At 59.3% G+C, this 24,969-nt stretch overlaps 1 protein-coding gene across 7 annotated transcripts in view; it reads left to right on the top strand.

The window, feature by feature from the left end:
- Positions 1-24,969, top strand: part of TRAPPC9 (trafficking protein particle complex subunit 9) — a 388,230-nt gene that overhangs the window by 311,815 nt on the left and 51,446 nt on the right. The window contains exon 22 of one of the 7 annotated variants that reach the window (XM_044928869.2): positions 6,984-7,241. The exons of the other annotated variants lie outside the window; for them this stretch is intronic. Within the exon in view, the coding sequence (XP_044784804.2) occupies positions 6,984-7,045 (62 nt within the window). The 3' untranslated portion in view covers positions 7,046-7,241. Of the gene's footprint in view, positions 1-6,983; positions 7,242-24,969 lie in introns of those variants that run through there. 7 annotated transcript variants of the gene reach the window in all.

Genomic DNA, 24,969 nt, shown 5'->3' with positions numbered 1-24,969 from the left:
GCCAGATGACCTTCCATGCGTATTTTTGGAAGTGCCTGCTGAGATAAAGGCCCAGGCCTCGGGTGGGGTTTCTGGTTTCCCGATCAGAGGAGGGGCCCTGGGGCTGTGCCGCCGGCGGCTTCTGTGCCAGGACATGGGGGCGGACCCCTGGCAGCCCATCCCTACTCAGTGGTGTCTCAGCCTAGACCAGACGGACTTGGGCCTGCTAAGCACAAGGCCGAGCAGGGGGAAAGGGCCACTGTGCGCGAGTTTGCGTCTCAGGAGGCCTGAGGGACGTGGTGGGGCTGTGCAGAGCTTGGGCCTTCCTGATGGGGGTGTGGCCAGGAGGCAGGGGCGGGAGGGAGCAGGCACTGGGCCTCCCCTTGCCCTCGAGGCCTGGCCTTTGGGGCGTGCTCAGGGGCACAGGCCTCTCCTTTTGGTGTGTGGAGAAACAGCTCACAGTTCTGACCACTCACCCTAGATCGAGCATCTGGAAGTTGGGCTGGGTCAGGGCCCCGGGCTCACCATCCCAGGGCTCCTTGTGCCCCTGCGATCAGCCAGCAGAGGGGAAGACGTGCCTTTTCCTGGTTCAGGGACAGCTGCGTGCCCTACACTGACGGCCTCCCCGGCCTCGCCCAGAGCTGCCCTCTGCCCCTGTGAACAGCTGAGCAGACGCGTCCCGACAGGAGCGGCGGCCTGACTGGGTCTCCTTCAAGTCGCCCAGGGTGGTGGTGTCCGAGCCGAGCCCCCTGCAGCCCAGGCTGGGAGGGGCACATGTCTGGACGCAGAAGCTCTGGCTTCAGTCGTGGGCCCGAGTGACCGTGGATCAGTGATTCTACCCGAGTGCTCACTCCCTCCTGCCCTGACAATCTTTCCCTCGGGCGGACAGCAGGTGGAGTGACGGACCACGTGCACGGCCATGACCGTGGAGACACCCTCAGGGGAGAGCTCTGGGAGCGTGGGTGCAGATGGGGCCGTTCCCTCGGGGTCCTGTGTTCGCAGAACTAGAGCTGGTCTTCCTCTTGTGGTCTGTCCCTCTTGATCAGCCACCACCAGACAGGGCTACTGGCTCCCCTCGATTTTACCCTCCGTTTCTGTGTCTCACCCACGTTATTTGAAATGTGCTAAATAAGCACTGAGCAGATGCTTAAGGGAGAGTGTTTGAAATTAAGCTGTTTAATTTCTTAGGAAGGAAAGGAGGTCTGGAAGCAAATGTGGGTCAGCTCAAGCTGCAATGCTAAGAGGTTTGAGGGGGGAAATAACTCCTTCCCATTTGAGGCATGGACAAAGGAAGCCATTCTTTAAAAGGCGCTGGCTTCAGGGCCACTTTGAAGCCAGACCTTGAGCCTGACAAGGCAGCTTCAAAGACTCCGCTGCTGACCTTTTCCAGGCGGCTCCTGACAACATCCTTCTCCCCGAGGCCTTGGCCGGTGCTTCGTCACCGGACGGTTGATCGAGTCCAGCAGCTGGAAAAAACAAGCCGAGCGACCTTCGCTCTCGGAGATGTCAGTTTTCTCAGAGGGTTGGCCCCATGGCTCGAAACGCCTTTCCCCAGCCTCCCTTGGTGGTGGGAGATGTTCAGATCCTGGTGGAACGGAGAAATGCAGGGCAGCGCGCTGTCTGCCAGAACCACAGCAGAAGCCGCGTGCCCGGGTCCTCCTCCTCGGGTCCGAGGCATCTCCTCACAGAACCGCAGTCTCTGGGTCTAAATGGACCACGGTCCCGGTTTGTGGGGCTGAGCGGGAGGGTAGCGGACATGGTGTGTCCCCGGCCTCTGTCTAGCCAGGGTGCGTGGTGCACGTTACCTTCTCAGCAGTAGGAGCTGATCAGACTCATGGATCGGCTGAGCTTGGCCATCGTGTCGAGGGCTGCTGGATCCTCTGTGTTCCCCTTTGCAGACAGCTGACCGCTTCCTGCAGGTGTTTCTCCCCTGTCCACCCAAAGTGCACTCTTTCTAGTGGAGGAAGCCCTGTTTCTTGAGGGTGGGGCAAAGTTCCTCACAACAAGGCACCAAGGGCAGGACGGCAAGGCAGACATGATCGCTGTGCTTTGTCACAGAGAGGACCTGGGCCAGAGACTCGGAGCACCGGCCACAGTCCCCCCGCCTGCAGGTTCCACAGCTCGTCCCCCCGTCTAGTTTGGATGGGCAGCGGCAGCCGCTCCAGGCACGCGTGGAAGCCCGTTCCTCCTGATGGCATATGTGGCCCTGATGGAACGTCCATGAGTTCGGCCATGGGAAGGTGCCAGAGAGCCACTTCCTACCAGCCTGTGAGATGCCCGCTCAGCCAGGGCCACACGGTTCCTGGAATCTGCAGGCTGCATTGTCTGCTTATTTCAGCCTTGTCAAGAAGCAGCTGTGTTCAGGGGCCCGGTGGGGGCAGGAACCCTCGACTCTGCCAGAGGCCTGGAGAGAGGCCGCCCTTGGGTGAGGGGAAGGGACCAGTCAGCACCTGCTTCCTGGGCACACACCATGAACCCCGCTGAGGGCCTGGAACGGGGGTCCGGGAGGCTGGCTGGTAGGAGATGCTGAGGGTGGTGTAGCCTGGCCTGGTGGAAGGACCTGGGCCTCGGGTGTCCTGAGCCTGGGTCCTGGCTTATCCGAGGACCTTGAGCGTGTTGTGAGGACTGTTGAAACCACCCTGTGCCCGGGGCTTGACACAGGGCATCAGAGAGGCTGAGAGCCTGGTTTCAGGGAGCGCTTGCCACCACCCACGCCGCCCCCCACCCGTGGCCCTCAGCGGTGTGACGGCACCGAGGCGGTGCAGCAAGCAGGAAGCAGGGCGGCAGGCAGTAGCGGTGGGTTTCCTGGGGAGCGGCCGGAGGAGGTGGCGTGGGCAGAGATAAGAGGAGCTGGGCGCAGTGCGGGCCTGTGGATGCTGTGTGTCAGGGTGGGGCTCTCCATGGGGCCGAGTGCCTGGAGCGCACGGTGAGGGGCAGCTGAGTCGGGTGAGCACCAGCTCCTGTGGCCGTGGCAGGGGGCCGGGGCTGATTGTTACCCTTTCCAACCTTGGCTAAGTCCCAGTCCAGCGGGTGATGAGGCATCTAGAGGGTCCAGATGCGTGTGTTTCACAGCAGGAAGACGCGGGGGCCCCACCTGTGGCCTGTTCTCTTCGTGAGACAGGAGGGGAGATCGAGTCATGGGACTGGGGGCGCTGTGGATGCTGGAGGGCTGAGGTGTAGGGAGGCGTCTAGCTGTGGTCCTGGGCACGGAAGGAGCTTGGCCGCAGTCAGAGCTCATTAGACACATGCTGAGTTAGTGCAGGAGGAGGCTGGGAGGGATGCGGTCAACAAAGGGGCAGATTCGGTTCCCAGATGAAATAGGGAAGGGCTGGTAGGTGCCACGCCCGACAGACGGACGGAAGCTTCTCTGTCCATCCATCCATGCTTCCGGAGAGCGTGGGCCGGGCCCATGGGACCGGGGAGCAGGTGGGGCCTGGAGCAGAGGATTGTTCCGGGACTGCGTTTCTGGCTGGGGTGGGGGAGGGTACTGTGGCCCTTGCGCAATTCTATTCCCCACCCCCCGCCAACCTGAAACCCGGAGGAGGATATGGATGGGTCCCGCAGCCTTGTCGGGGAGGCCTGGGCGATGGCTGGAAGCGAGACCGCCCTTGGTCGTCTCCTTCTCAGACACAGAAGCTGCCCGGCCGCCATTAGGAGGAAGCGTGCATTTGCCCTGCTTTCTGAAGCTGTGGTGCGTGGTCAGCTACACGCCTTTTCTGTTTCTGGAAGCACAAACTATTATGCAGAAATCCAGCCTTGCTTAGTAAGCACCGGAAAGCCCCAAGTTCACTAGATGTCTCGGGATCACAGGGTCCCCGGGGTCATGGGGTCACGGGGCGGGCGAGCAACCCCGATGGCTGCTCCTGAGATGGGCATGCGGGATGGGGCGCCACGCCGGGGAGGGGGCGGTTGCAGGCCCCTGTGAGCCCTGAGCTGGGGTGCGGGGCTCAGACCACACAGCCGCCTGGGCCTCAGGTTCTTGGATTCAAGTCAGTGCTCCCCCTTGAGTGGTGGCTTAGGCCAGTGCTTGGGAGATGGGGCAGGGGGCCCCGAAGTTCTCATGGGGTGCTGAGAACAGGGAGCCGCACCTTGCCTGGGCACCATGAGAGAGGAGGCTGACAGTAGCCGTGGGATTGCAACGTGCAAAGCAGGGGGAGAGGTTTCTAGGAGACAGTGGGGTGAGCAGGGCTGAGGGGCGGGGCCTGCAAGGTGCTGACCTGCATCCAAGACCCCAACGACCACCCCCACGCCTTCTCCAACCCTGACGACCACCCCCACGCCATTTCCAACCCCAGCGACCACCCCCATGCCTTCTCCAATCCTGACGACCACCCCCATGCCTTCTCCAAGCCCGACGACCACCCCCCACGCCTTTTCCAACCCCGACGACCTCCCCCCACACCTTCCCTCCTGCGGACAGCACCCGCGTCTTCCTGCTCTTCTGTGAGCACGCAGCGCCTCCTGTCAGAGCCCCCCGCCTGTCGGGTTCCGGAGCACCCCACTGCCCCGCTTCCCCTCAGAGACACACACCCCCCTGGAGAGCAGAGGGTGGCTGAATCTCGTCTGTGTCCCCACACCGGGCACAGCGCCGGAGCCGTGACGGGTGCCCGGAGACCATCTGAACGGAAGATGGGGGCACGAGCAGACCACGGGGCGTCTGAATGGACGGACGTGCGAGTGTGAGCGTGGACGTGTGTCCCCTGCTACCTGGTCCGGTCCTGCCGGTCTCTCCCGCGGTCTCCTCCCCCTCCCCCAGTCAGTCCTTTCGGGCCGGTACCGGGTTGTGACTCGGGGAGAAATTGCTTCTGCAAGCAAGCCTGTCTCATTTACAAGTGGCGCCAGTGCTCAGATAGTTAGTGCCGTTGCTCTTGAGAAAAGCTGGTGAGTCGTTTGCTTGCCGCCCCCCGCTCCCCCCAGTCTGGTGCCTTTGCTGTTGGCCTGCGTTCCAGGTGAGCCTGGGGAGGGCCGGTGGTATCTGCACAGCGTCACCTGCCAGAGCTCAGGCGCCTCCTGGTCAGGGGCGGCGGGAGGCAGCGCCCACGGCCCTCTGCGGTCGTCTCTGGGGGCGCCGGTGGCCCCGGGAGAGCTGGCGCTGATCCTAGGGCGTCCGAGGTGGAGCTGGGGGTTGGAGGAGGTGCTTTGAGATGAGGCTCCAGGCACACAGCTGCCCGCAGGTGAGACCCCCAGCCCGATGTGCAGCCTTGCCCAGTGTCCGCACTCCTTCCCACGGACCCCTGACCCCAAAGCCCGGGTCCTCGTGATGGGAGAGTATGGTGGAGAGGGCTCCCGGAGTGAGGGGGCGCGTCAGACTGAAAAGCGGAGGGGCCCGCACTGGGCTGTCACTCCTCCAGAAGGACCTTGTTTCATCTCCGATGTGACCCAGGGAGGTGGGGAGAGCAGTCCACTTTGCAAGTGGAAGGACTGAGGGACAGGGACTCGAGGAGGTGGAGTCAAGGTCAGAGGCGTATCTGGGCTCCCATCGAGCACACGGCCCCCCAGTCCCCTGGTTCTGTAGGAGGCTACGCTGCCGGGGCCTGGCGACGGGCCAGGGATACTTGGCGGTCACCTCAGGGACTCGCCCGTTTCCCAGGCTGTGGAAACCGTGCATCCGAGGGTGGCCCCAGGCACAGGGTCAGTCTGGCCTTCCGGGAGGAGGCTGCTGTTTTCCGGGCAGCTTCCCAATGCCCGCACCTGACGGAGCTTCCTGGGTCCAGGCCCCAGGCGGGCCACTTGAGACTCACCGGAAGAGCTTATAGGAGGGGATTCCTGACCCCTGTCTCGTAAGCATCCTTACATAGAGGCTCAGGAGTGGGGCCCAAGTCAGCCAACGCAACAAGTCCCAGGAGCCGAGCCCCTCCCGTCCTAGGTCTCACACGACCTGTGGCTTTGGGGATGCCACTGCTGTGTGAAGCTGCTGAATCTGAAGCTCAGGGAAGTGACATGACTTGGCGAGGTGCTGGAGCCGGGACGCAGGCGCCATCAGGGCCCAGAGCCGAGTGCCGGGCACCCCATGACCCAAAGGGCTGCGCGGTCACAGCCTGAGGTTCTCAGCAGGAGACCGGAAGGCCCGGACGAGAGCCAGTACCGAGTGGCTTCAGCGTCCCAGTTCAGGACATTTGGGCCTGATTATTTATTTGCCCTTCAATCTGCGGCCCAGCTCCTGGTTACAGGGTCACCAGGTAGGCCCGGTCGTCTTCCCGGCACGTTTATGGAGGAGGTAGTCTCCCGCCTCTCGGAGACGTGAACAAATAGTTGTTTAATAATTGACGCTCGCATCTCAGGAACACCGAGCCAGCTGCATCTGCAGGGGATTGATCGCCCCACAGAAGGAGTGGGCATCCCACCCAGAGCCTGGGGGCCCTGCTGGCTCAGGCTTCAGGCTGGCAGGAAGGGCCAGGTTGGTGTGACTTATGGGGGCGGGGGTGCCAGTGTGTCCTTGGTGCCCACACGGTGCCCACTCTGTGGGGCTCGATCAAGACCCAGCCCTGCCAGCCAGTGTTCTGAGAGGTCTAAGCAGGGGAGGATGGAGGGAGGAGGTCATCAGAGCCGCCCTGTGCCCACCTGACCGTGTGCCGGGCCTCGAGCCGAGCCCTCCTTGTGAAGGAGCTGCCGCCTTCACTGCGGCTCTCATCCCGCCAGGGCTCAGAGAGGTCACACTCCCTCCCCAGAGCCATGCAGCTGCTCTTGATTCCAGGTGCCTGGCTGGGCGCCCCCTTACAAGGGCATGCTGGACACCGGACACCGTGCCTGGGGCTCCCACACGGCCTCCCACCCGCCCCAGCAGTGAGGGAGATCCTCCATGAGCAGCCCCGCCCAGGTACAGGGCGCAGGCCAGGCCGCGCGGGACCCCAGCCAGGCCTGTGCACTCCGAGCTCTTAGCGCCTTTCCAGCACCAGAAGCGTTGTGAACGGCGGCATCTGCGACCTGGGGCTCCGGGGAGCAGAGCCGGCCCTTTGAGCCTGACTCAGAGAGAGCGAGATGATTTCGGTTCTTGATTTCCATAGCCGTCAGGGGAGTGGAGAGATTTTTCACGTGTTGGAAGAGCTCAGCCGACAGAGACTTCTGAGCACAGTGAGCCTCTCAAAACCTTCCGATGCGTCTCCTTCCCCAGAACGCTCGAAGACACAGCGCAGCCAAATGTGTGCGTTTTCCTGGTTTTCTTGTTTTAACTGCAGTGAGACCATTTGCTCTGAGAATTAAAACTAAACAAAAATATTAAACAAAACCCCAAATGACATTTACATATTTTGCATATTCGATGTGTAAGTTATATGTAATCAGTCTATGTGATGTTTACCTATAATTACAATAATTAGATGCCATATGCAATATTAAAATATTAAACATCCCCATATTTATTTAGAAGTAGAGATAACAAACCCAGAACGAGGCCCCCGCCTCCCATTTGAGGTCACCCCTGTGGGGCGCTCTCTCTCTGCCCCTGTGCTCCCTAACCACGGGGGGCGCCTGTCCCCAGGCTCTGCCCCAGGTCCCCAGTCAGCGCGGGGCCTGCCCACCCTCCACCTTTGGCTTTTCTCTGGGTCTGCTCCTCCCCCAACCCCCGAGGCCGGCCCTGCCCTCTCCTGGTCCTGACCATTGCTGACCTGGAAGGAAACAGACGCAGCCTCGTGGCTTTAGAGCTGGCTCGCACCCTCCGGGAAACAGTGGCTGGAGCTGTGTTCGCTTGCTCAGGGTTCATTCATATTTGCTTGCTCCTTGATTCAACAAGCGGCCTGTGAACCCCTGCCTTGCGCTCGGCATAAACCAGGCTCTCGCCCTCTTGTTCCATCTCTCCCAGCGGCGGAGCAGACAGACGCCTGAGTCCCTGCCCCGTGGGGGATACCAGGAGGGAACTTTACAGGGGCACCTTCCTCACTCTTCAGGGAGGAGCTCTGGAAGATGTTTCTGAGCAACTGTGCACCTGATCCCTGGACCGCCCCCTGCTGTTCACCCTACTGGGACCTGGGCTGCCCACGGGAGACCGCGTTCCTGTCTCCAGGAAGGGCCCCTGCACACCCGCGTTCCCACTCGGCCGGGGCGGGGGGGCACCGTTGGCGGGTGCTGAGCCTGGGGCTCGCTGACCACACAGGCTGTGACTGGCAGGCCTTCCCCGGATGGAGGCGGCACCTCAAGGTGCTGACGGGACGGAGTGTCAGCTCAGGACCATCCATGACAACCTAGGGGGTGGGAGGGAGCTTCAGGACAGAGGGGACATACGTATACTTACCACTGATTCACGTGGATACATGGCTGGAACCAACACGGTATTGCAAAGCAAGTATCCTCCAATTAAAAAGAAATTTTTAAAAAGAACTGTCCATGAGATGCCTAGATCAGGACCATTCCCAGGAAAGAAGGTGCAGAGAATGCTTTGGAGCTAAGAACACGTGTGGCCTGTTGAGCAGCTGGCACGGACGCTCGGCAGGTGGCAGTGGGCAGGGGTCTGCGGACAGCCATGTCTTGGCTGCCTCAGAGGGGCCCCGCCCCACTGCTGGGTCCACCCGCCTTTTGAAGGATTGTGGCCCAGCCTGTTCAGTGAAAGGTGATGAACTCATCTTCTCATCTCATTAATCAAAACCACAGACCTGCCAGCCGGAGCTGCTGCCCGTGTGCGTAACTGGTATCACCGCGCAGAGCCGTGCGCGCTCTAGCTGCGGGGAGGAGGCGTGCTGTTTCCTTAGGTTTGTGCTGCCCAATGCGGGACAACCGTACGATTTCCAGTGGGCTGTTTGAATGTTGAAAATCATCACCATTAATCCTATCAGTGTCTCTGGGAACACTCCTAGCTGGGAGCAGCCCCTAGCTAGGAGCTGGGCCTGGGGGGTCGCTGGGGAAGGACCCAGGATGCAGAGAGAAAACTGTCAGAGGCTCAGGCAGTAGGCACTCACCCTCCTGGAGATATACGACCATGACCGTGCTCACTCGTACATCAGGTTGTTGAACACCATGTACCATAGCGTATAACCAAGCCTATGTTATCTATTTAATATGGCAAATAATGCAGCCGTATTATACAGTCAGAACAGTTCCAAGGCCGTTCCCTCATGATTATGAAGACGTTCTTAACAAGGAGTGTAACGGAGTTGCAGACCGGATCAGAGCAGGGTGTGAGGAGGCGGTGCGCCGTGCTCCTCCCCTCCCCTCCCTGTTCCCTGGCGCGCTTCTCCCACAGCTGAGCAAGTAGGGCCAGCCGAGCCGAGGGCTCCTGGTCAGCATGCAGCTCTGCCCATGACGGGAGCCGCGTCCTGGGCACAGCTGGGTGTCGTCCACTTCCCACGTGCGCTGTGCTCCGTGAGGGGTCTAGGGCCCCAGGAGAGCTGTCTTTTCCTTGGGTATCTGGACAAGCGTAGAGGAGAGAGGCCCTCCAGGAATCACCTGCCCGAGATGGGCTCTGGGGACCAGTGGGCAGGGGCAGGTGTGCCCTGCAGTCACCTGGGTCGAAAGTTATGGATGGAGCAGAGGCCTGATCCAACGTGATCACGTTCAGTGTTGGATGTCCATGGAGCCCCCTGCCTTGAGCAGACCTGCCTCCAGCTGAGACACATGGTCAGTCTGGACCTTCAGGCTGCGTGGGGCCGAAGTTGCCTCGCCAGAGAGGGAGACATACGTGCTGAGCCAAGGCAAGGCTGCTTCAGAAAAGGAGACAGCTCAGGACATGGTTGGCCTGGAGCACAGGCCCCAGGGTCTGGAGTCTCTCTTCTGAAACCCGCTAATTCATCTAAGCCTGTAGATCTCTATTTCAGGGCGTTGGAGATACAGAAGCACACACACGTTTATATGGAGAGGGCTGAGTCTGTGCATTTCTTGTGTCTTTGTATAGAGAGATCCAACTTTAGACACACGTTCATATGTGGATGTTGCATGGATACATGTACGTGTGTGTGTAGTCTATGCAGCGTATCCTGGTTCTCACATCAGTGGAGGGTTTTCTTCTCCAGTTTATTTACCAGGTCATCCATCCGTGTGTCAGTGCCCCTCTGGTGTGTGTGGCTCTGTGTGCACACATGCACGTGTGTTTCACTCACCTCCTATCATCATGAGCCGTGACCCGGGCTTCAGGTCAGGGAGGCCAGATGACGACGTTTCCTGGGCGGGTGGGCGGGTAGCTCATGGAGTGAGTTCCACGCCCGTCCTCCCGTGATGCCCACACGGTGCCCCAGTGCTGCTGGTGGGTGGGCTAGCAGGGTCTGCCTGGTGCCCCAGGGGCCCAGCTGTCTGAGTGAGGCTGTCAGCTGCCACATTCCTATCGCCTATCTCTGTTCGCAGCCCCCTCCCTCAAAGCCTGCTGAGAAAGCCCTTTCCATTGAGCGATGCCCACCAGCTTCCCAGCGAGGCCCTGCAGAGCATCTGAAATTCTCCATCGGGGACCTTGCTCTGTCCCTGGAGACCAAAGTCCAGGCCCCAGCATCCCAGGGCCCCTGCTCAGCAACAGGAGTCCCCTGCTGTGGATCAGGAGGGGTGGTGGTCCTTTGTGCTAGAGGGTCTTGAAGGTGGTCGTCTCCCCAGGCCTTCCAAGGGGGGGGACATGGATGCTCAGCCTCATCCCCGGGTGAGTCCGAGGCTGTCGTTTCTGTTTCTCGTGTTTGTCTGGAAGGATGATGCAGGGCTGAGCGAGCGTGCTCGCTGGGTGCAGGGCCCGTGAGTGTGTGTGTGTCCACGTGTGTCTGTGTGTACGTCATCTGGATGGAATGGATAGATTGACCCCATTTCCCCGCCAGGATGAACGCGGGCCCCGTGCTTTCCTCACTCAGCACTTCCGGGTGATCGCGGAAGAGCGTGTGTAGTGCGTGTGCTTCCCCTTCTTAGAATCACTTCTTTTTTCCTGTTCACCGTGAGTCACAGCCAGCTTTCTTGGCAGAAGCCTTGCTTTTGGAACACGGGCGCGCTTGCTCCTGCGGGCCCTCCCCGGCCACTCTGAGCGGCCTGCAGCGTCGTCCTTCCCGGCTGGGGGCTTGTCCTCCTGTGTGCCCACAGTGATGGGGTTTGGGGGCCCCGTGGGGCTGGGACAGCGGCAGGTCCGGATCCTGGCACAGAGTCACCTCTTGATGGGTAATCATTGAATGGATGATTGAAGGAATGAATGTTTTGATTGACTTGACCAGATAGTTTAAATCACTTCTTAATGAATTTGGATAATCAATCTGTCTGATTAAAAAAAGGATGCTGATTTGATGTTGTGTTGGATTCACAGACTGCACCCTGTGATCAGAACCCTGACTGGCGGTGCCCACCCCCGGCCTCCCCGGCAAGAAGGGCAGGCGGCCTTGGCAGCCTGGAGCGCTGAGTAGCAGCGGAACTGAGAAGGTGCCGTGCAGGTGCGGCCCTGAGCCGGTGCCCGGGGCTTGGTCCCCTCGAGTTCTCAGATGTCTGAACGCAGCAGCCGGCTTCCAGCGTGTCTGAAGTCGTTTCTTACCCAGAGTAACTAGAACTCAGTGAAATGGTTACCTTTTCTTTCCAAGACCATTAGGTGTATGCGCGCGAGAGTTCGTTTCTTTTTTAAAAATTAATTAGCTTTTGACTACACTGGTTGTTTAATGGACTTCCCTGGTAGCTCAGACGGTAAAGCGTCTGCCTACAATGTGGAAGACCCGGGTTCAATCCCTGGGTTGGGAAGATCCTCTGGAGAAGGAAATGGCAACCTACTCCAGTACTCTTGCCTGGAAAATCCCATGGACAGAGCAGCGTGATAGGCTACAGTTCATGGGGTTGCAAAGAGTCGGACACGACCGAGCGACGTCACTCACTCACTCACACTGGGTCTTCGCTGCTACACGTGGGCTTTCTCTAGCGGTGGTGAGCAGCGGCTACTCTCTAGTTGCGACGCTCAGGCTTCTCTTCGTGGCGCCTTCTCCTGGTGCAGATTCTGGAACACACGGGCTCAGTAGTTGTGGCACCTGGGTTTGGTTGCTCCACGGCATGTGGGATCTTAGTTCCCAGACCAGGGATCGAACCCATGTCCCCTGCATTGGTAGGTGGATTGTTAACCTCTGGACCACCAGGGATATCCCCAAGAGCTAATTTCCTTAAATGTTTTGTAAATATCTTCATTTTCACTGTTTTCCCACAAAGATGGATTCATTGCACCTGTTCTGCTGATCTCGGATGTGGCTCAGCTTGTCCCACCAGAGTTGTGGGGACCTGAGGTTTGCAGGCTGGTGAGGACTGCGGGTGGGGCTGGAGCTGGGCCGTTGGTTGGAAATATGGCAGAAGAGACTAGCGAATAGCATCCAGGTCATCACCCTCCCGCAGAGCTGGCTGCTGTCACGGGGTGAGACTAGGAGCTCCGTCCAGTCTAGGGCTGGTGGTTGGCCTCTGTGGGGGGCCCAGGTTCATATCCCTTCCTGCCGGGCCCCCACTGGTCTTCTCCAGCTTCAGGCCTTCGCAGACTTTGCTGAACTCTCCTTGGACTCTGGGGGCCCAGCCCAGCCACTTCCTCCAGGTCTCTCTGTTGATGGGTCCCGGTAGGTGACGCTCCTGGTTGCCACAGCCCTGCCATGCCTCTCCCTGCCTTCCCTGCTTGCGCTTTGAGCTGCTGCCACCTCCAGGAAGCCTTCCGTGCCCCCTGTCCTTGATTTGCCCTCGTCCTAGCACTCCTTCCCCTGGGATGAGACTCGGGGCTGACTCAGCTTCCCACAGGCCAGGCCATGAGCCCCAGAACATGGGGACCAAATCTGTGATGGACAGAGGCTGCAGGTCATATCTTGTAGTCTGCTTCTGCAGCAGAAAGCCCAAAATAATGGGTGAAATAAAGTTGAGACGTCTCCATCACACGGAAGCTGGTGGCAGGCAGATCCAGGGTGGTGTGACGTGCCCGGTGCCAGGGGCCTGGATCCCCCCATGCCCCCACCACCACCCAACTGGCTGTAGCCAAGAATTTCAAAGGAAGGAAGAAGGAGGGGGAGGAGTGCTGGCGAGCCCCGTCGGGAGGCTTCCTGGAGTCTGCACAGACCCCCTCTCCTTACATCGCACCAGCCAATGTTTAGTTTAGTCCAAGTGCCCCTCCTGCCCGCAGCTGCCAGTCCCAGGGCTGGGGGTGGCTGGACCGGCCAGGAACATCTGGCACAGCCGGCCCCGCCCATCCTGCCAAACACCTGTCTCTTGCCCTCCCGGGCCTCGGTGTCCTCATCTGTAAAACAAAGAGTGTGCTCACACTCACCTGCTGGGTTTCAGGGCGTTAGGTTGGACACGCCTGTCCTGGGGCCTGGACACCAGATTGCAGAGCGTCGCCCAGTGACTAGCACAAGGTCCCAGAGCAGAGACGAGCGCTCTGAAGCCCATCGCCCCCAGGGCGGGGAGGAGGTGGTGATGCCTGCCGCACTGTGCTGCGAGGACCCGGCTGCACCCCCCGCCCCCTTGCCAGGGTCAGCCCTGCGCCCCGAGCCCTCCCCTGCTAGTCTCCTCCCGCCTCCCGGAGCTTCAGGACCTGTGATCATAGCCCTGGGCAAGAAAGCAAGAGAAAGCGTTGACTCCGCTGACCGCAGTGATGGAGCACCTGCCGATTGTGTTAATTTGTCGGGGCTGCGGCGAGGCTGTGTTCGTGGGGGGGGGGTACCGGCTCTGGCAGGAGGGGGTGGGGGTCCGCTCTGCCCTCCAGTGCCCCCTGCTCACTGTGGGCGGGGCAGGCAGGGGGAGGCCTGGCTGGAGGGCTCCTCCTAGGACAGAGCTGGACAGGAGCAGCTTATAAAGCATCTTGCCCCAGGCAGGATGCCCACCCTGGTGGGAGCACTTAAAAGGGAGAAGGAGGCGCAGCCCCAAGGCCAAGAAGGAGTGGGATTTCAGCAGCCTGGAAAGTACCTGCCCCCCAGCTGTCCAGGTTACAGACAACCTTTTAAACACACAGCATGGAGCTTGGGGTTTAGAAGACCCCCAGGAAGTGGTGGTTGCATTTGATTTCATCTGTGAGCGTCTGGGCTCTGGATGAAGTTGATCTGTGTTTCCCTGACCCTCCTGCTTCCCAGGTGGCGCCAATGGTAAAGAACCCGCCTGCCAGTGCAGGAGACTTAAGAGACTCGAGTTCAATCCCTGGGTCAGGAAGATCCCCCTGGAGGAGGGCATGGCCACCCACTCCAGTATTCTTGCCTGGAGAATCCCATGGGCAGAGGAGCCTGGTGGGCTACAGTCCATGGGGTCACAAAGAGTGGGACACGACTGAAGCGACTTAGCATGCACGCCCATGACACCCTGCTCACCAGGGTGACCCCAGGATCCCAGGCTGGATGAGGATGCTGGCGTGTCAGCCATGCCTCTGGGTAAGAGGCTGAGGGGATGAGGGCTCTGGACTGTGGGTGGTGGAGGAAGGCACTGCTGTCCCCCAGGCTCGCCAGGGGCCTGTCTCTAAGCTATAGGCCTGGAGAAGCCCCGCGATGCCCCAGGACCTCCTGCCTAGGCGGGAGCACGGCCAGCAGCCGGAGGGAGACTGGTTCCCAGGCTCATGTTCCCTGCGCTCCCGGTCAGAGCAGGAGGTGGCCAGGGGTCCTTCCGCAGGAAGCAGGGTGTCAGCAGGGCCTAGAGGACCCCCACACGACCTGGCCGAGGTCACCCAGGAATGGTGGTTGCTATGAATTCCTGCCCCAAGGGCACTTCTGGCCCAAGACCAACGGCAAATGAGGGTCATTGTCAGCTCCCTGCTGGCTCCCCTGCTTGCCTCGGGCCTGCAGGCTTGCACCAGGAGGGCCCTCGGGGATTCCTGGGTTGGCTGGCAGCACCTGGGCCCCTCTGGCATTCCTGGGGAGCCGTGCCAGGTTGGCCCAGCAATTGTAAAAAGCTGCATTCAGCTTTGCCTCAGTGCCATGACTACCACATCATGTGCCGTTAAAGCACCTGGTAAATGCTGACCAACATTCATGCAGTTATTCATTCAGCAAATATTTATCTGTGCTCTTTGCCAAGCCCTGGGTGTGTAGTGTGCCGGGTCCCATGGCATTTCCAGGCCCCTGGCCTGAGGTCCTCCAGGCGCGGGATCAGGGCTGGGGACCACTCCCGGGGCCTTGCCGTGTGCATGTGCCTGGGGCTCAGGCGGCCAGGCCAGCTGAGCTTCGTCTCCCTTGCCTTCGGTTGGAAGCAGACCCTGCTGGGGCGGCAGAGTAATTGTTAAGAGCCCCGCTTCCTTCGGTGCCCGCGTCTCAGAAAGCAGAGCCCATTGGAGACAGCACAGGGCAGGCTGTGGAAGCCACAGGTCCCGGGAGGGAGAGACCACTGGTTTTTACCCCATGTCCTCAGGCCTGGCCGGGGGCTGGCCCTTTCCGTCTTAGGATGGCACCCTCATTCCCCTGGGAATACTCCTTCCTTCCTCCTAACTGTGTTAACCAAACCGGGGAGACACCCAGCAGAGCCGGCAGCTTCCTGGGGGAAGTGGCATTTCAGGGGTGCCCTGGAGGAGCAAGGGGTGCAGAGAACACTTGAAGGGTGCAGCTGACTTCAGGGGTGTGGGGTGAGGGCCCTCCGACTCCACTGTCCAGTGGACACACGAGGCTCCTGTCGGCTCAGGGCCTTGGTCTGCTCACTGACCGCTCTCCCAGTGTCAGCCCTTGTCGCCTGCGGTGGTGGCCCGTCTGGTTCCCTCTCTCGGCGTGGACGTCACTTGTTGAGAGCTATCCCTGGCCCCCGGGGGTGATCGGGACACACCCCACCCAGGCCCTGCTCTCGCTGTACCCACTGCTCAGCCGGGTGTCCCACGGGGGCAGGACCATGGTGTTCACGTCCTCTAAGTATATCCCCAAGCCCTGGAGCAGAATCAGGCACGCGGCAGGCGCTCCATGTTTGCTGGACTCACGGAGGAGCCAGAGCCCGAGGCTTCACCTGCGGGAGTCGCAGGGACCCAGGCAGACAAGGATGGCAGAACGTCTTTAGGCCAAGATAACAGCGTGAACAGAGGCCACTGTGGGCCGTCCCTCTTGTGGTGCATTAGGTGTTATTTGGTAGGTGATGGTACCACACAGGCCTCCTGTTATGGTCAATCAGCCCCCGGAGAACGTGGCTGTGTGTATTCTCACCAGCCTGGTGTCGGCTCCCCATCGCTACAAGGCTGGCTGACCTGGGGCTGCAGCTGCCCGCCCGCCTGCCCACCAGCTGACAAAGGCCCTGAGCTCTCCTTAGCAGGGCTGGAAAGAGGGAGGGGTAGGAGGACAGAAATTGAAGGTCAAGCTCCCAGGCAACCCCTGGACGTCCAGCCTCATCTACAAGAGCCATCTGTCCGAGGCAGCTGTAAGCGTGCGTTTGAGGGCCGAGACTGTCCAGTGGGCTCTAGCTGGGCAGCCGCCCCGAGGCACAGGTCACTGTGGCTGCCGAGGGCCGGGGGAGGTGTCTGTCATCATGGCCAACAGCCTGGTTCTGGGGTACCGCAGCCCCCGGAAGGAAGTAGGCTGACGGGACGCCGGCCCCAGGAGGCTCTGAGGCCCCAGGCCCAGCAGCGGTGGGGAAAGGACGCTCTTCCCCGTGGCATCTCCGAGCAGCGGGCGGGAGGGCGTCTCGCCCGGCACAGGCCCTTGGGCTCGGTCCCCAGGGCTGCCCCGCATGCTCACGTGCCTAGTTGTCCGTCCTTGTCTGTCCCTGCCCGCTGAGCCAGTGTTTGGGGGCTGAGCGGGGCAGAGGTGGACCCTGTGCTCACAGACCTCCCGGCCCACAGGGCAGAAAAGCCCCCAAGTACATAGGATGTCAGCCAACCAAGGTAAGGTCTGAATGGGGGAGCAGGTCGAGCCGATGCGAGGCCCCAGACACCGTGTGTGGGGCAGGGGCTTGGGCGGGGCCTGGGGCGGCTGCACGCAGGGAGCAGCCCCCCGTCCCACCCCGGCCTGCTGTCTGGAGACGGTGATGGGACCCCTTCTACCCCTGCCCACCCGGGGGCTGTCTCGGGGCTCCGTGCGTGTGGAGTGTGATTCCTGCGGTCATCGTGGTGATAATAAGGACCACGATCTGGCCGGCAAGCTTGAACGGCCTTTCTATTCCATACGGATGTGTCGTCTTGGGCTTTAAAGCTTATAAAGTTTTTTTTTTTTTTTCTGTTCACTTTCTCACTGGTTCCCCATCCAAACCCCGCTGTTGGGAGACCCTTGGGGTTCCGCCATGAACCGTCATGCCTTGGCTCCTTGGTCCAAGTCTCACAGCTGAACCTGGACTTGAACCTAGATCTCTGGGCTCCAAGTCCTCATCATTGTTTTTCTTTCTAAGAGGAAAAAAAAAAAAAAAATTACAGAAGGAGAAGGCGTTCCTGTCAGACTTTCTGACTCCCTGGAGGTGGTGCGGCCCCATCACAGCTTCCTGTTCTCAACAACAGGAGCAAACATTCAGGGTTTAGACGATCGTCTTCTCTAGTTTACAAAATAAAACACCTCCATGTAGAAGCGCCTTCCTCAAAGAGCATTTGTTCCTTCTCAGAACAAGTCACACGTGTGCTGAGATTTCCAAGCCTTGGTCTCTCCTGGGGAATTCATCAGAATGTTCCAGGCCTCCGGGAAGCCCTGCTTGTTTATCTCCTGGCATCCGGACCAATTGGGAGTTTGAGGTCCTTAGCTGAGTTGTCTGTCCCGCGGTCTGCAGCATCCCACCTGTGGGAGTAATGGAAAGCTCTGGGATCAGATGGGCTGGGCCCCGGGCTGGCCCGAGCCCCCTGTCCTCCACGTCTGTCTACCAGAGGCGCCTGGTGGGCTCTGGGGCATCTGGACTTGCGGAGGCTCCCAGGAGCAGGTGCACGGCCAGCCCAGGGGTCAGCACCAGAACAGTGTCCTCCAGAGTCGGAGAAGGGTGAGCGATTCTTTGTCCAGGCGCCTGTCACTTCCCTTGGTGAGAAGTACCATTTGTCCAAAAATACGTACAGATTGTCCAAGCGGCTGGCAATCAGGCCGCCCTGCCGCCCCGCTGGAGCCTGGGGAATGGGGTTAAATCTCGAGCGTCACCAGGCTTCTTCTGCTGTCCCCTGAGCCCCGTCCTCCCCGTCACTGCTTCTGTAGGCTTTCTAGGGAAACTCTCATCGTGTTTTTAATCTTCAGCTTCGCCTCTTGTGTCTCGGCAAACCAAGTGGCTTGGATCCTCTCCATCCCACTCTGACAGTTCTTATCAATCTCCTCCTTAATTAAAGATGGCAGATTTGGCCTCTGTGTCTCTTATCTGCCATCAGCTGGGGCCCGATCAGGTTACAGCAGTGGGGACTGGCCTCTCGTGCTGCCGCGTCAGCTGCCGTCCCCGGGGCTACGAGGTGGGATGGATGAGTGGGTGGATACACACGGAAAGACAGACGGACAGCGCTCCCAAAGCATCGGCCCGCAGGAGAGAGGGGGTGATAAGGACGCGTGTCACACAGCCGTGGTGAGCAGGACCAGGACAGGCCTGCAGGATTTCGCTCAGTGCTTTTCAGAATTTATTAGCCAGATGCAGTGTATCTGCAGCCCAACAGATAAAACAAATGAAGGGCAGCTAAGCTCTGGTTCTAGGCTGTGAGGAGGCCAGAGAGGCTGATCGGGTGGGTGAAGTCTTGCCCCCTCCACACCCCACCCCAGTTTAAAAAAAAATTGGTGCTTGGGACTACCCTGATGATCCAGTGGCTAGAACTCCATGCTTCTGAGGCAGGGGGCCCCAGGTTTTGTCCCTGGTTGGGGAACTAGAGCCCCACGTGCCCCAAGTAAGACTTGGTGCAGCCAAAGAAATAAATTTTAAAAATTGGTGCTCCAGTGGGTGTAGGGCTCTGAGAGGGGAGACGGGTGCTTACAGGTCGTGTTCACAGCAGCAAACCCCCATCTGCAGAAGAGCCTGAACACCACCGGGCGGACGGCAGGCTCCCCTCACAGGGGCACCTCCGTCTCTGAGCTCTTCCCCTCAGCCTTCAGTCACCCCTGCAGTGAGAACCCACAGCACCCGGTGTGGAAACGCCCCAGTTTGAGGACTGCTGGGGGCCCGGACCCTGGTGGAGCCGGCCTCACCCAGCAGCGCCTCTCCTCCGGCCTGTGACCGACCTCGTCAGAGCGTCACATCTTCAGACAGGGACACTCACGGCCGAGCCCATGTGTCTCAGGTGTGACCCAGCTTGAGTTTCTGTTGCATAGACCGCTGGGGAGGCCTGCATGTGTGGAACTGGTCACACCAAGGACGGGTGGGGAAACATGCCACTCTGCAGCGTGTGGACCTGCGTCCACATTCAGGCTGTTCTGCCCGAGCCCTGGGTCAGCCAGACCAGCAGACCCCTCTGGGTCCCGTTCCCTCGGCTGGAAGCAGCGGCGACGGTAGTACCTGCTGCTCCAGGCGGTCCCCGGGGCGAAGAGTCACAGAGCTCAGGGGTTCCCGGCACGGGCCAGGTGCCTGGCAGGTCCCCACATGTGGCCCTGTCTTCGTAAAGGGGCCACCCCGCACACTCAGTGTGCACAGCGCTTAGTGAGCACACACACAGTCTTCGGTCACAGACTCTTGGCCCAGTTATTCCCGAAGGAGCCCTCCACTGTCCCTGGGACGTTTCCCTGGATATGAGTGTGCAGCATGGATTTTCCCAGGTTTCTGCTACCTGTAGATGCCGGTGTACCAGGAGAGGAGTAATGCCTCTTTGTGGGAGGTTCTGCTTCATAGGAAGAGAATTCTTTGCTCTGCTGGGCACACACATGGCCGACCTCTGCAGTTGAGCAGCTCATTCTGTGCCAGAGGGGTGGAGGTCTGAGTTGGGAAGGGGAGGGGTTAGCTGCCTGTCCAGGAGCACGCCATGCTCACCGCAGAAGGAGAATTCTCTGAAGAAGGTAACTGCCAGTGGCAGAATCTTGAAAGCTAAGGAGAAGTCATCTGGGGCAGGGGAGCTTCCAGAAGATTCTCTACTCAGGGTATCACCAGGCTAAAACCGGGGTGTTTCTTGGGTGGAATTCTTCCCTGGAGGCCCTGGAAAAAGTCCACTTCCATGTTCTTTCTTATTGTTGGCAGAATTCAGGTCCTTATGGCCGTAGGACTGAGGCCCCTGGTTCCTTGCTGGCAGTCAACAGGGGTCTGTCAGCTCCTAAGGCTGCTCCCCGTTGGTTGATATGTGTCCCCTCCATCCCAAGCCTGCAGTGACATAGAGAATCCTTTTCACGCTCCTCTGACGTCCTCTTCTGACCACAGCTGGAGAAAATTCTCTGCATTAAAGGGTTCCCCGATTAGGTCAGGCCCACTTTGAACATCTGCCTTTCACCAGATGGGCCTTCCCTGATGGCTCAGTTGGTAAAGAATCCACCTGCAATGCAGGAGACCCCAGTTCAATTCCTGGGTCAGGAAGATCCCCTGGAGAAGGGATAGGCTACCCATTCTAGCATTCTTGGTCTTCCCTTATGGCTCAGCTGGTAAAGAATCTGCCTGCAATGCAGGAGACCTGGGTTTGATCCCTGGATTGGGAAGATCCCCCTGGAGAAGGGAATGGCTACCCATTCCAGTATTCTGGCCTGGAGGATTCCATGGACTGTATAGTCCGTGGGGTCACAAAGAGTTGGACACAACTGAGCGACTTTCACTTCTCACCAGATGACGTAACATAATCACAGCAGTGATAGCGTCATATTCATGGGGTTCTACCCACACGCAAGAGGAGATTATATAGGCGTGGAGGGAGAAAGGGCAGCTGATCCGACCTGGAGGCCAGCCTGCTTCCTAGAGGAGGCTGCCCTGGGCAGAGTTGTGAACACTGAACAGAGTTCCAAGCAGGGAACAGACCCTCTCTTCGCTCGCTCTGGTGGGCCTCAGGAGCCTTCCCCTAGAGCATTAGGGCCACCCTTAGCCTAGACCTCAAGTCCTTGGTGAATCCAAGGACCAAGGAATATTGTCATAAATGTTTGAGGTCAGAGTCCCAGGCCCCGCCTGGCCTCCTGCCCACCAGATCTGACCAGCAGTGGCCCCTGGGTGGGCACGGCAGGTCTCGCTGGCTGCTCACGGCCCAGAATCCCGAGCCCCTCCTCTCTCTGTGTCGCACGTGCCCGTCAGACTTGGAGCCCAGTGGCAGTCGGATAGTACCACGTACGTGCTGCCGGTTTCACAGGAAGGCCAAAGAAGAAAGAAGCTATTTTGCACTTAGATTAGAAAATGCGTCCAGGAGGCAGCAGAGTCCATCTCGAGAGACCGGGAGTCTGGCGGGGCAGTGACAGCTTTGCCCCAGAAGCTCTCGAGCCCAGTGACCCCACCCTCACCCCTTTCATAACCTGGTACTGGTGGGGATGCCCGTGACAGCCTGGTGGAAGGGCCCCGGGGACAGGGGGAGTGTAGCCAGGACGGCCAGGGCCTTTATCAGAAGCCTGCGCAGCACGCGGAGCGGTCACAGAGGCTTCCGCAGGCGAGCTGAGCACTGGCCCCGGGGCCACACCGCCTGTGCCAAGACCCCTCCAGCAAATGATGTCTGTCACTCAACTGCGTTGCAAGCTGCTTTGCGTAAAATGAGCCTGTGTAAAGCCCTTCCCGTGTCCCGCCAGCCCCTTGTCTGGTGGCTGTCATCTGAGGGCTCCTGGTGGGTGAGAATCCCTGCCGTGAGGGCGTGGGGGACAGGTGGGGGGTGCTGTGCATGGAGAGGCATGGGATGTGCTGTGCCCACAGGCTGCAGGGGTCCTAGAGGGGGCGCGGCTGAGCATGGGCGCAAATCCAGGGTTATGCAGTTCCCTATAGAGAGCAGAATTAAAGGTAATCACTCAAATTGAGGTGATCTGTGTGTGTGTGTGTGTGTGTGTGTGTGTGTGTGTGTTCACAGGTGGTGTGCATACGTGTGAGTGGGCATGCGTGTGCGTGTGCCTTTCTTCCTATAGCCCGTGTTAGGATTGAGTAGGAAGAAAGCCCATTGACATCTAGGCATCCCCCGTGGTTCTTCTGACTCACGTCTGCATCCGTCTCTGATCACTTCCTGTAAATTGTACTTATAGGATCGCTCTAGCACCTGCCACCTTTTCCCATTTCCTGTGGAGTGGCCTCAGAGCCTCACCTATTGAGCCTGGGCCATCCCGATCATCAGCCCCTCCCTGCCATGTGCGTGGGAACCTTTCTCTGGGCTCCCAGGACCCAGACCTCCCACCATCACCATCACCTTCTCACCCTGATACGCAGCTGACTCCCACACCCATGAGACTTCCAGGTAAGATCAGGTCTGAGCAGGTGCCTGGCCTTTAGAGGAAGCTCAGAAGGTATTTCGGTAATGAATGCACCTCCCATCAGACCCTCAGGTCCACCCTCCTGCCCCAGGGCTTGGCGTCCGGCCCCCTCAGCTCTCACAGCTGCCCCCTCCTCCTGGTCACAGGGACAGCCCTCCCCCAGGTCCCTGCCCTCCCGGCAGGGAGGACGCCCTGGCTCCAGCTGCTCCCCCCTTCTCTGCAGGCAGGTGGCCTGAGCTACCCTCCCCCTTCCTCCCCAGAGCCTGGCACAGTGCTTGCCCCATGGGTACTTGGGCTGGGGAGTGACCGGAGCCCTTCAGCTTGAGACCTCCTTGTCTGGAGCTGCAGCTGCCCGGGTCAGGGGCCAGTGGCCCCCTAGGACCCTCCACCAGGCGTGTGTCGCCAGCCCTGTCCTGCAGAGCAGCGGGCTGAAAACAAGCCGGGAAACTCCATCTCCTGGGGGTGGAAGTGACGTTTTCCTCAGAACTTACTATGGAAATGAAATCTCCATTTTTATTGGGAACGGTAATTGATCCCATAGGGATGGGGGCAGCAATTCTCAGGTTCGAGTTGCTGAGGGGACCCATGCAGCCCCTCCCGGGTCCCACCACTCGGCCTCCACGGCCATGGCCATCCTGCGAGCAGCACTGCTCTGAGCGATGTTGGCTGGGACAGCGGCCTCGAGGGGCTCGGTGCCGCCTACAACAGCAGCGCCCGCCCCGTCCCTCGCTGTCTCAGGGGGCAGTCTTGCCTCTGGTCCTTCGGAGACCCGGGCCCTCGGTAACATCTTCCCAGTCCCTTCTCTGTTAGACTCCTCTCTGGTCTGGGTACGGGACGCTCCATGTGCGCGAGGCCCCCTGCCTCAGAGGGCCTGCCTGCGGGAGGTTGGTGCCCACCTGTCTGCGTCCTCCTGTTTCACCCTGATGGGGAAAACAGACCACTGTGTCTCTGGCTGCTTCTCCCTGATGGCTGGCAAGCTTGGGGGTCTCCTCTGCTGACCCCATATGTCTGGCAAGCTTGGGGATGTCCTCTGCTGACCCCATATGGCTGGCAAGCTTGGGGATGTCCTCTGCTGACCCCATATGGCTGGCAAGCTTGGGGATGTCCTCTGCTGACCCCATAGGCCCCTCCCCTTGAATCCCCTGGCCCTGATGGCTGGCAAGCTTGGGAATCTCCTCTGCTGACCCCATAGGCCCCTCCCCTTGAATCCCCTGGTGCGCCCTCTGCCCCTCCTCCTGGGAGATGCTGTGTCTTTTTCTCACCCACCCGCAGGAAGTCATAACCTGGGCAGAAGAGCCGATTGTCCGCTGAGCAAGCCGTGGGTACAGCTTCCTCGTCTCCTGTTTCCTGTGACTTTGTGCCTTTGCCATAAAGAGTCCCTTCCTTTTCCTGCAGTTCAGTGTCCTCTGAGGAATGTCTCCCCCACTTCCTATTTTATCCATGTTCTTTTCCTTTCCTTCTTCATTTAGAACGTTAATCTATCTGGAATTTATTTGCACACGTAGAACGAGGTGGATCCTGGCCTGTCGTCCTAGAGATGTTTAGTCAGTTATGCCAGAGCCAGTTTATTTTGAAAACCACACTTTCTCCTCTGAATTAGCATGCCATCTATGTAATGTATTCAGTTCCCATGTAAACATGGATCTACTTCTGGATTCTCTGATCTGTGATGTTGAAAACATTTGTCTGCTTCTGCACTCACACCGTGCCCTTTAGATTAAGTCTTAACATCTGGCAACGCAAGCCCCCTGCTGCTTTGCTGTTCTTCTTTTACACTTTTCTTAGTTGTATGAATTAGAAGAACATTTTTGTCCAGTTAAAAGTTACATTCTAATTAGAAATGTAACAAATTCATATATGTATATATATTCAAATATGTAAAATATTTTCTTTAAAAATAGTTCTTACAATTTCATTTTCTTCTGTCTCAAGAACTGTTTATTTGGGGAGAGGTCTTCTAAATCTTTTCTGTGAAGTCACTTTGGGCATTTATTAATATAATCCTGATTTTTCTCCCCTTTAAAGTGCTGAGGTGAGCTAGGCTGGTTTGTTGGTGCGAGCCATCCTGAGGATAAACCGTTCCTAGTCATGGTGAGCAGTTCTGTGCCGCACTGATGTGTTTGGCTCATAGTTTATCTCTACTCTTTGCATCTCTTGTCATAAGTGGAACTTATCTGCAGTTGTCTCTGAAATGCCATCTCCAGATGTCACCTCTGCGCGCCGACGAGGTGGTCCCCGTCTCGGGGAGGGGGGCGCCCCCCAGGAGCAGCGCGCCGCTAGGGAGTAAGTGCTGCGGTTGAGATGTGTGTGAGGGGCTGAGAGGGGAAAGGCAGTCTGGGGGGCTGTGCCCGAGGAGGGCAGGGTGTTGACATAGGAGCTGATCCTTTTCGAATGACTGAATCGGTGCCAAGTGGCGGGCAGCCGGTACCGGGCCCCCGGGACGGTCCAGAGGGTGGCCGGGTGAGGAATGCAAGCAGGGCATGGGGTGGTCCTCGTGATCTGCACGTGGAGAGGACGTGAGCCTCAGGTCAGCTGCGTGACCTTTAGCAAGTGACTTACCACCCCTGCACCCCAATCTCGTCCCTGACACGGTGGTAACACATGCCTTCTATGCTGGAAACGCGAGGACCCCGGGACCCCAGGGGCCAGCCATCTGAGGATGGAAGACTCAGGCTGGGGCTGCTGTTTCTCCTGTGCTCGCCCTCCCACAGCTTCCTCCCTACTTTATTGGAGGGAAGATAAAGCCAGTTGGCAGCCTGACTTTTGCCTCCCTGACCCTGACTTTGGAGCTGCCCCAGGCCGAGTGGGGGAGCCACCCATGGCGGCCGGAGCATGGGGGCCTTGGGGGCAGGGGTGGCCGGCCCGAGCCCCCGCAGACGCGCTGCTGATGCTCCTGGGGCCGCACCCGCAGTCTGTCCACCAT

Source organism: Bubalus bubalis, chromosome 15, assembly GCF_019923935.1.
Source record: "Bubalus bubalis isolate 160015118507 breed Murrah chromosome 15, NDDB_SH_1, whole genome shotgun sequence".
Taxonomy (NCBI): Eukaryota; Metazoa; Chordata; class Mammalia; order Artiodactyla; family Bovidae; genus Bubalus; species Bubalus bubalis.
This window is presented reverse-complemented; position numbering and strand designations above follow the sequence as displayed.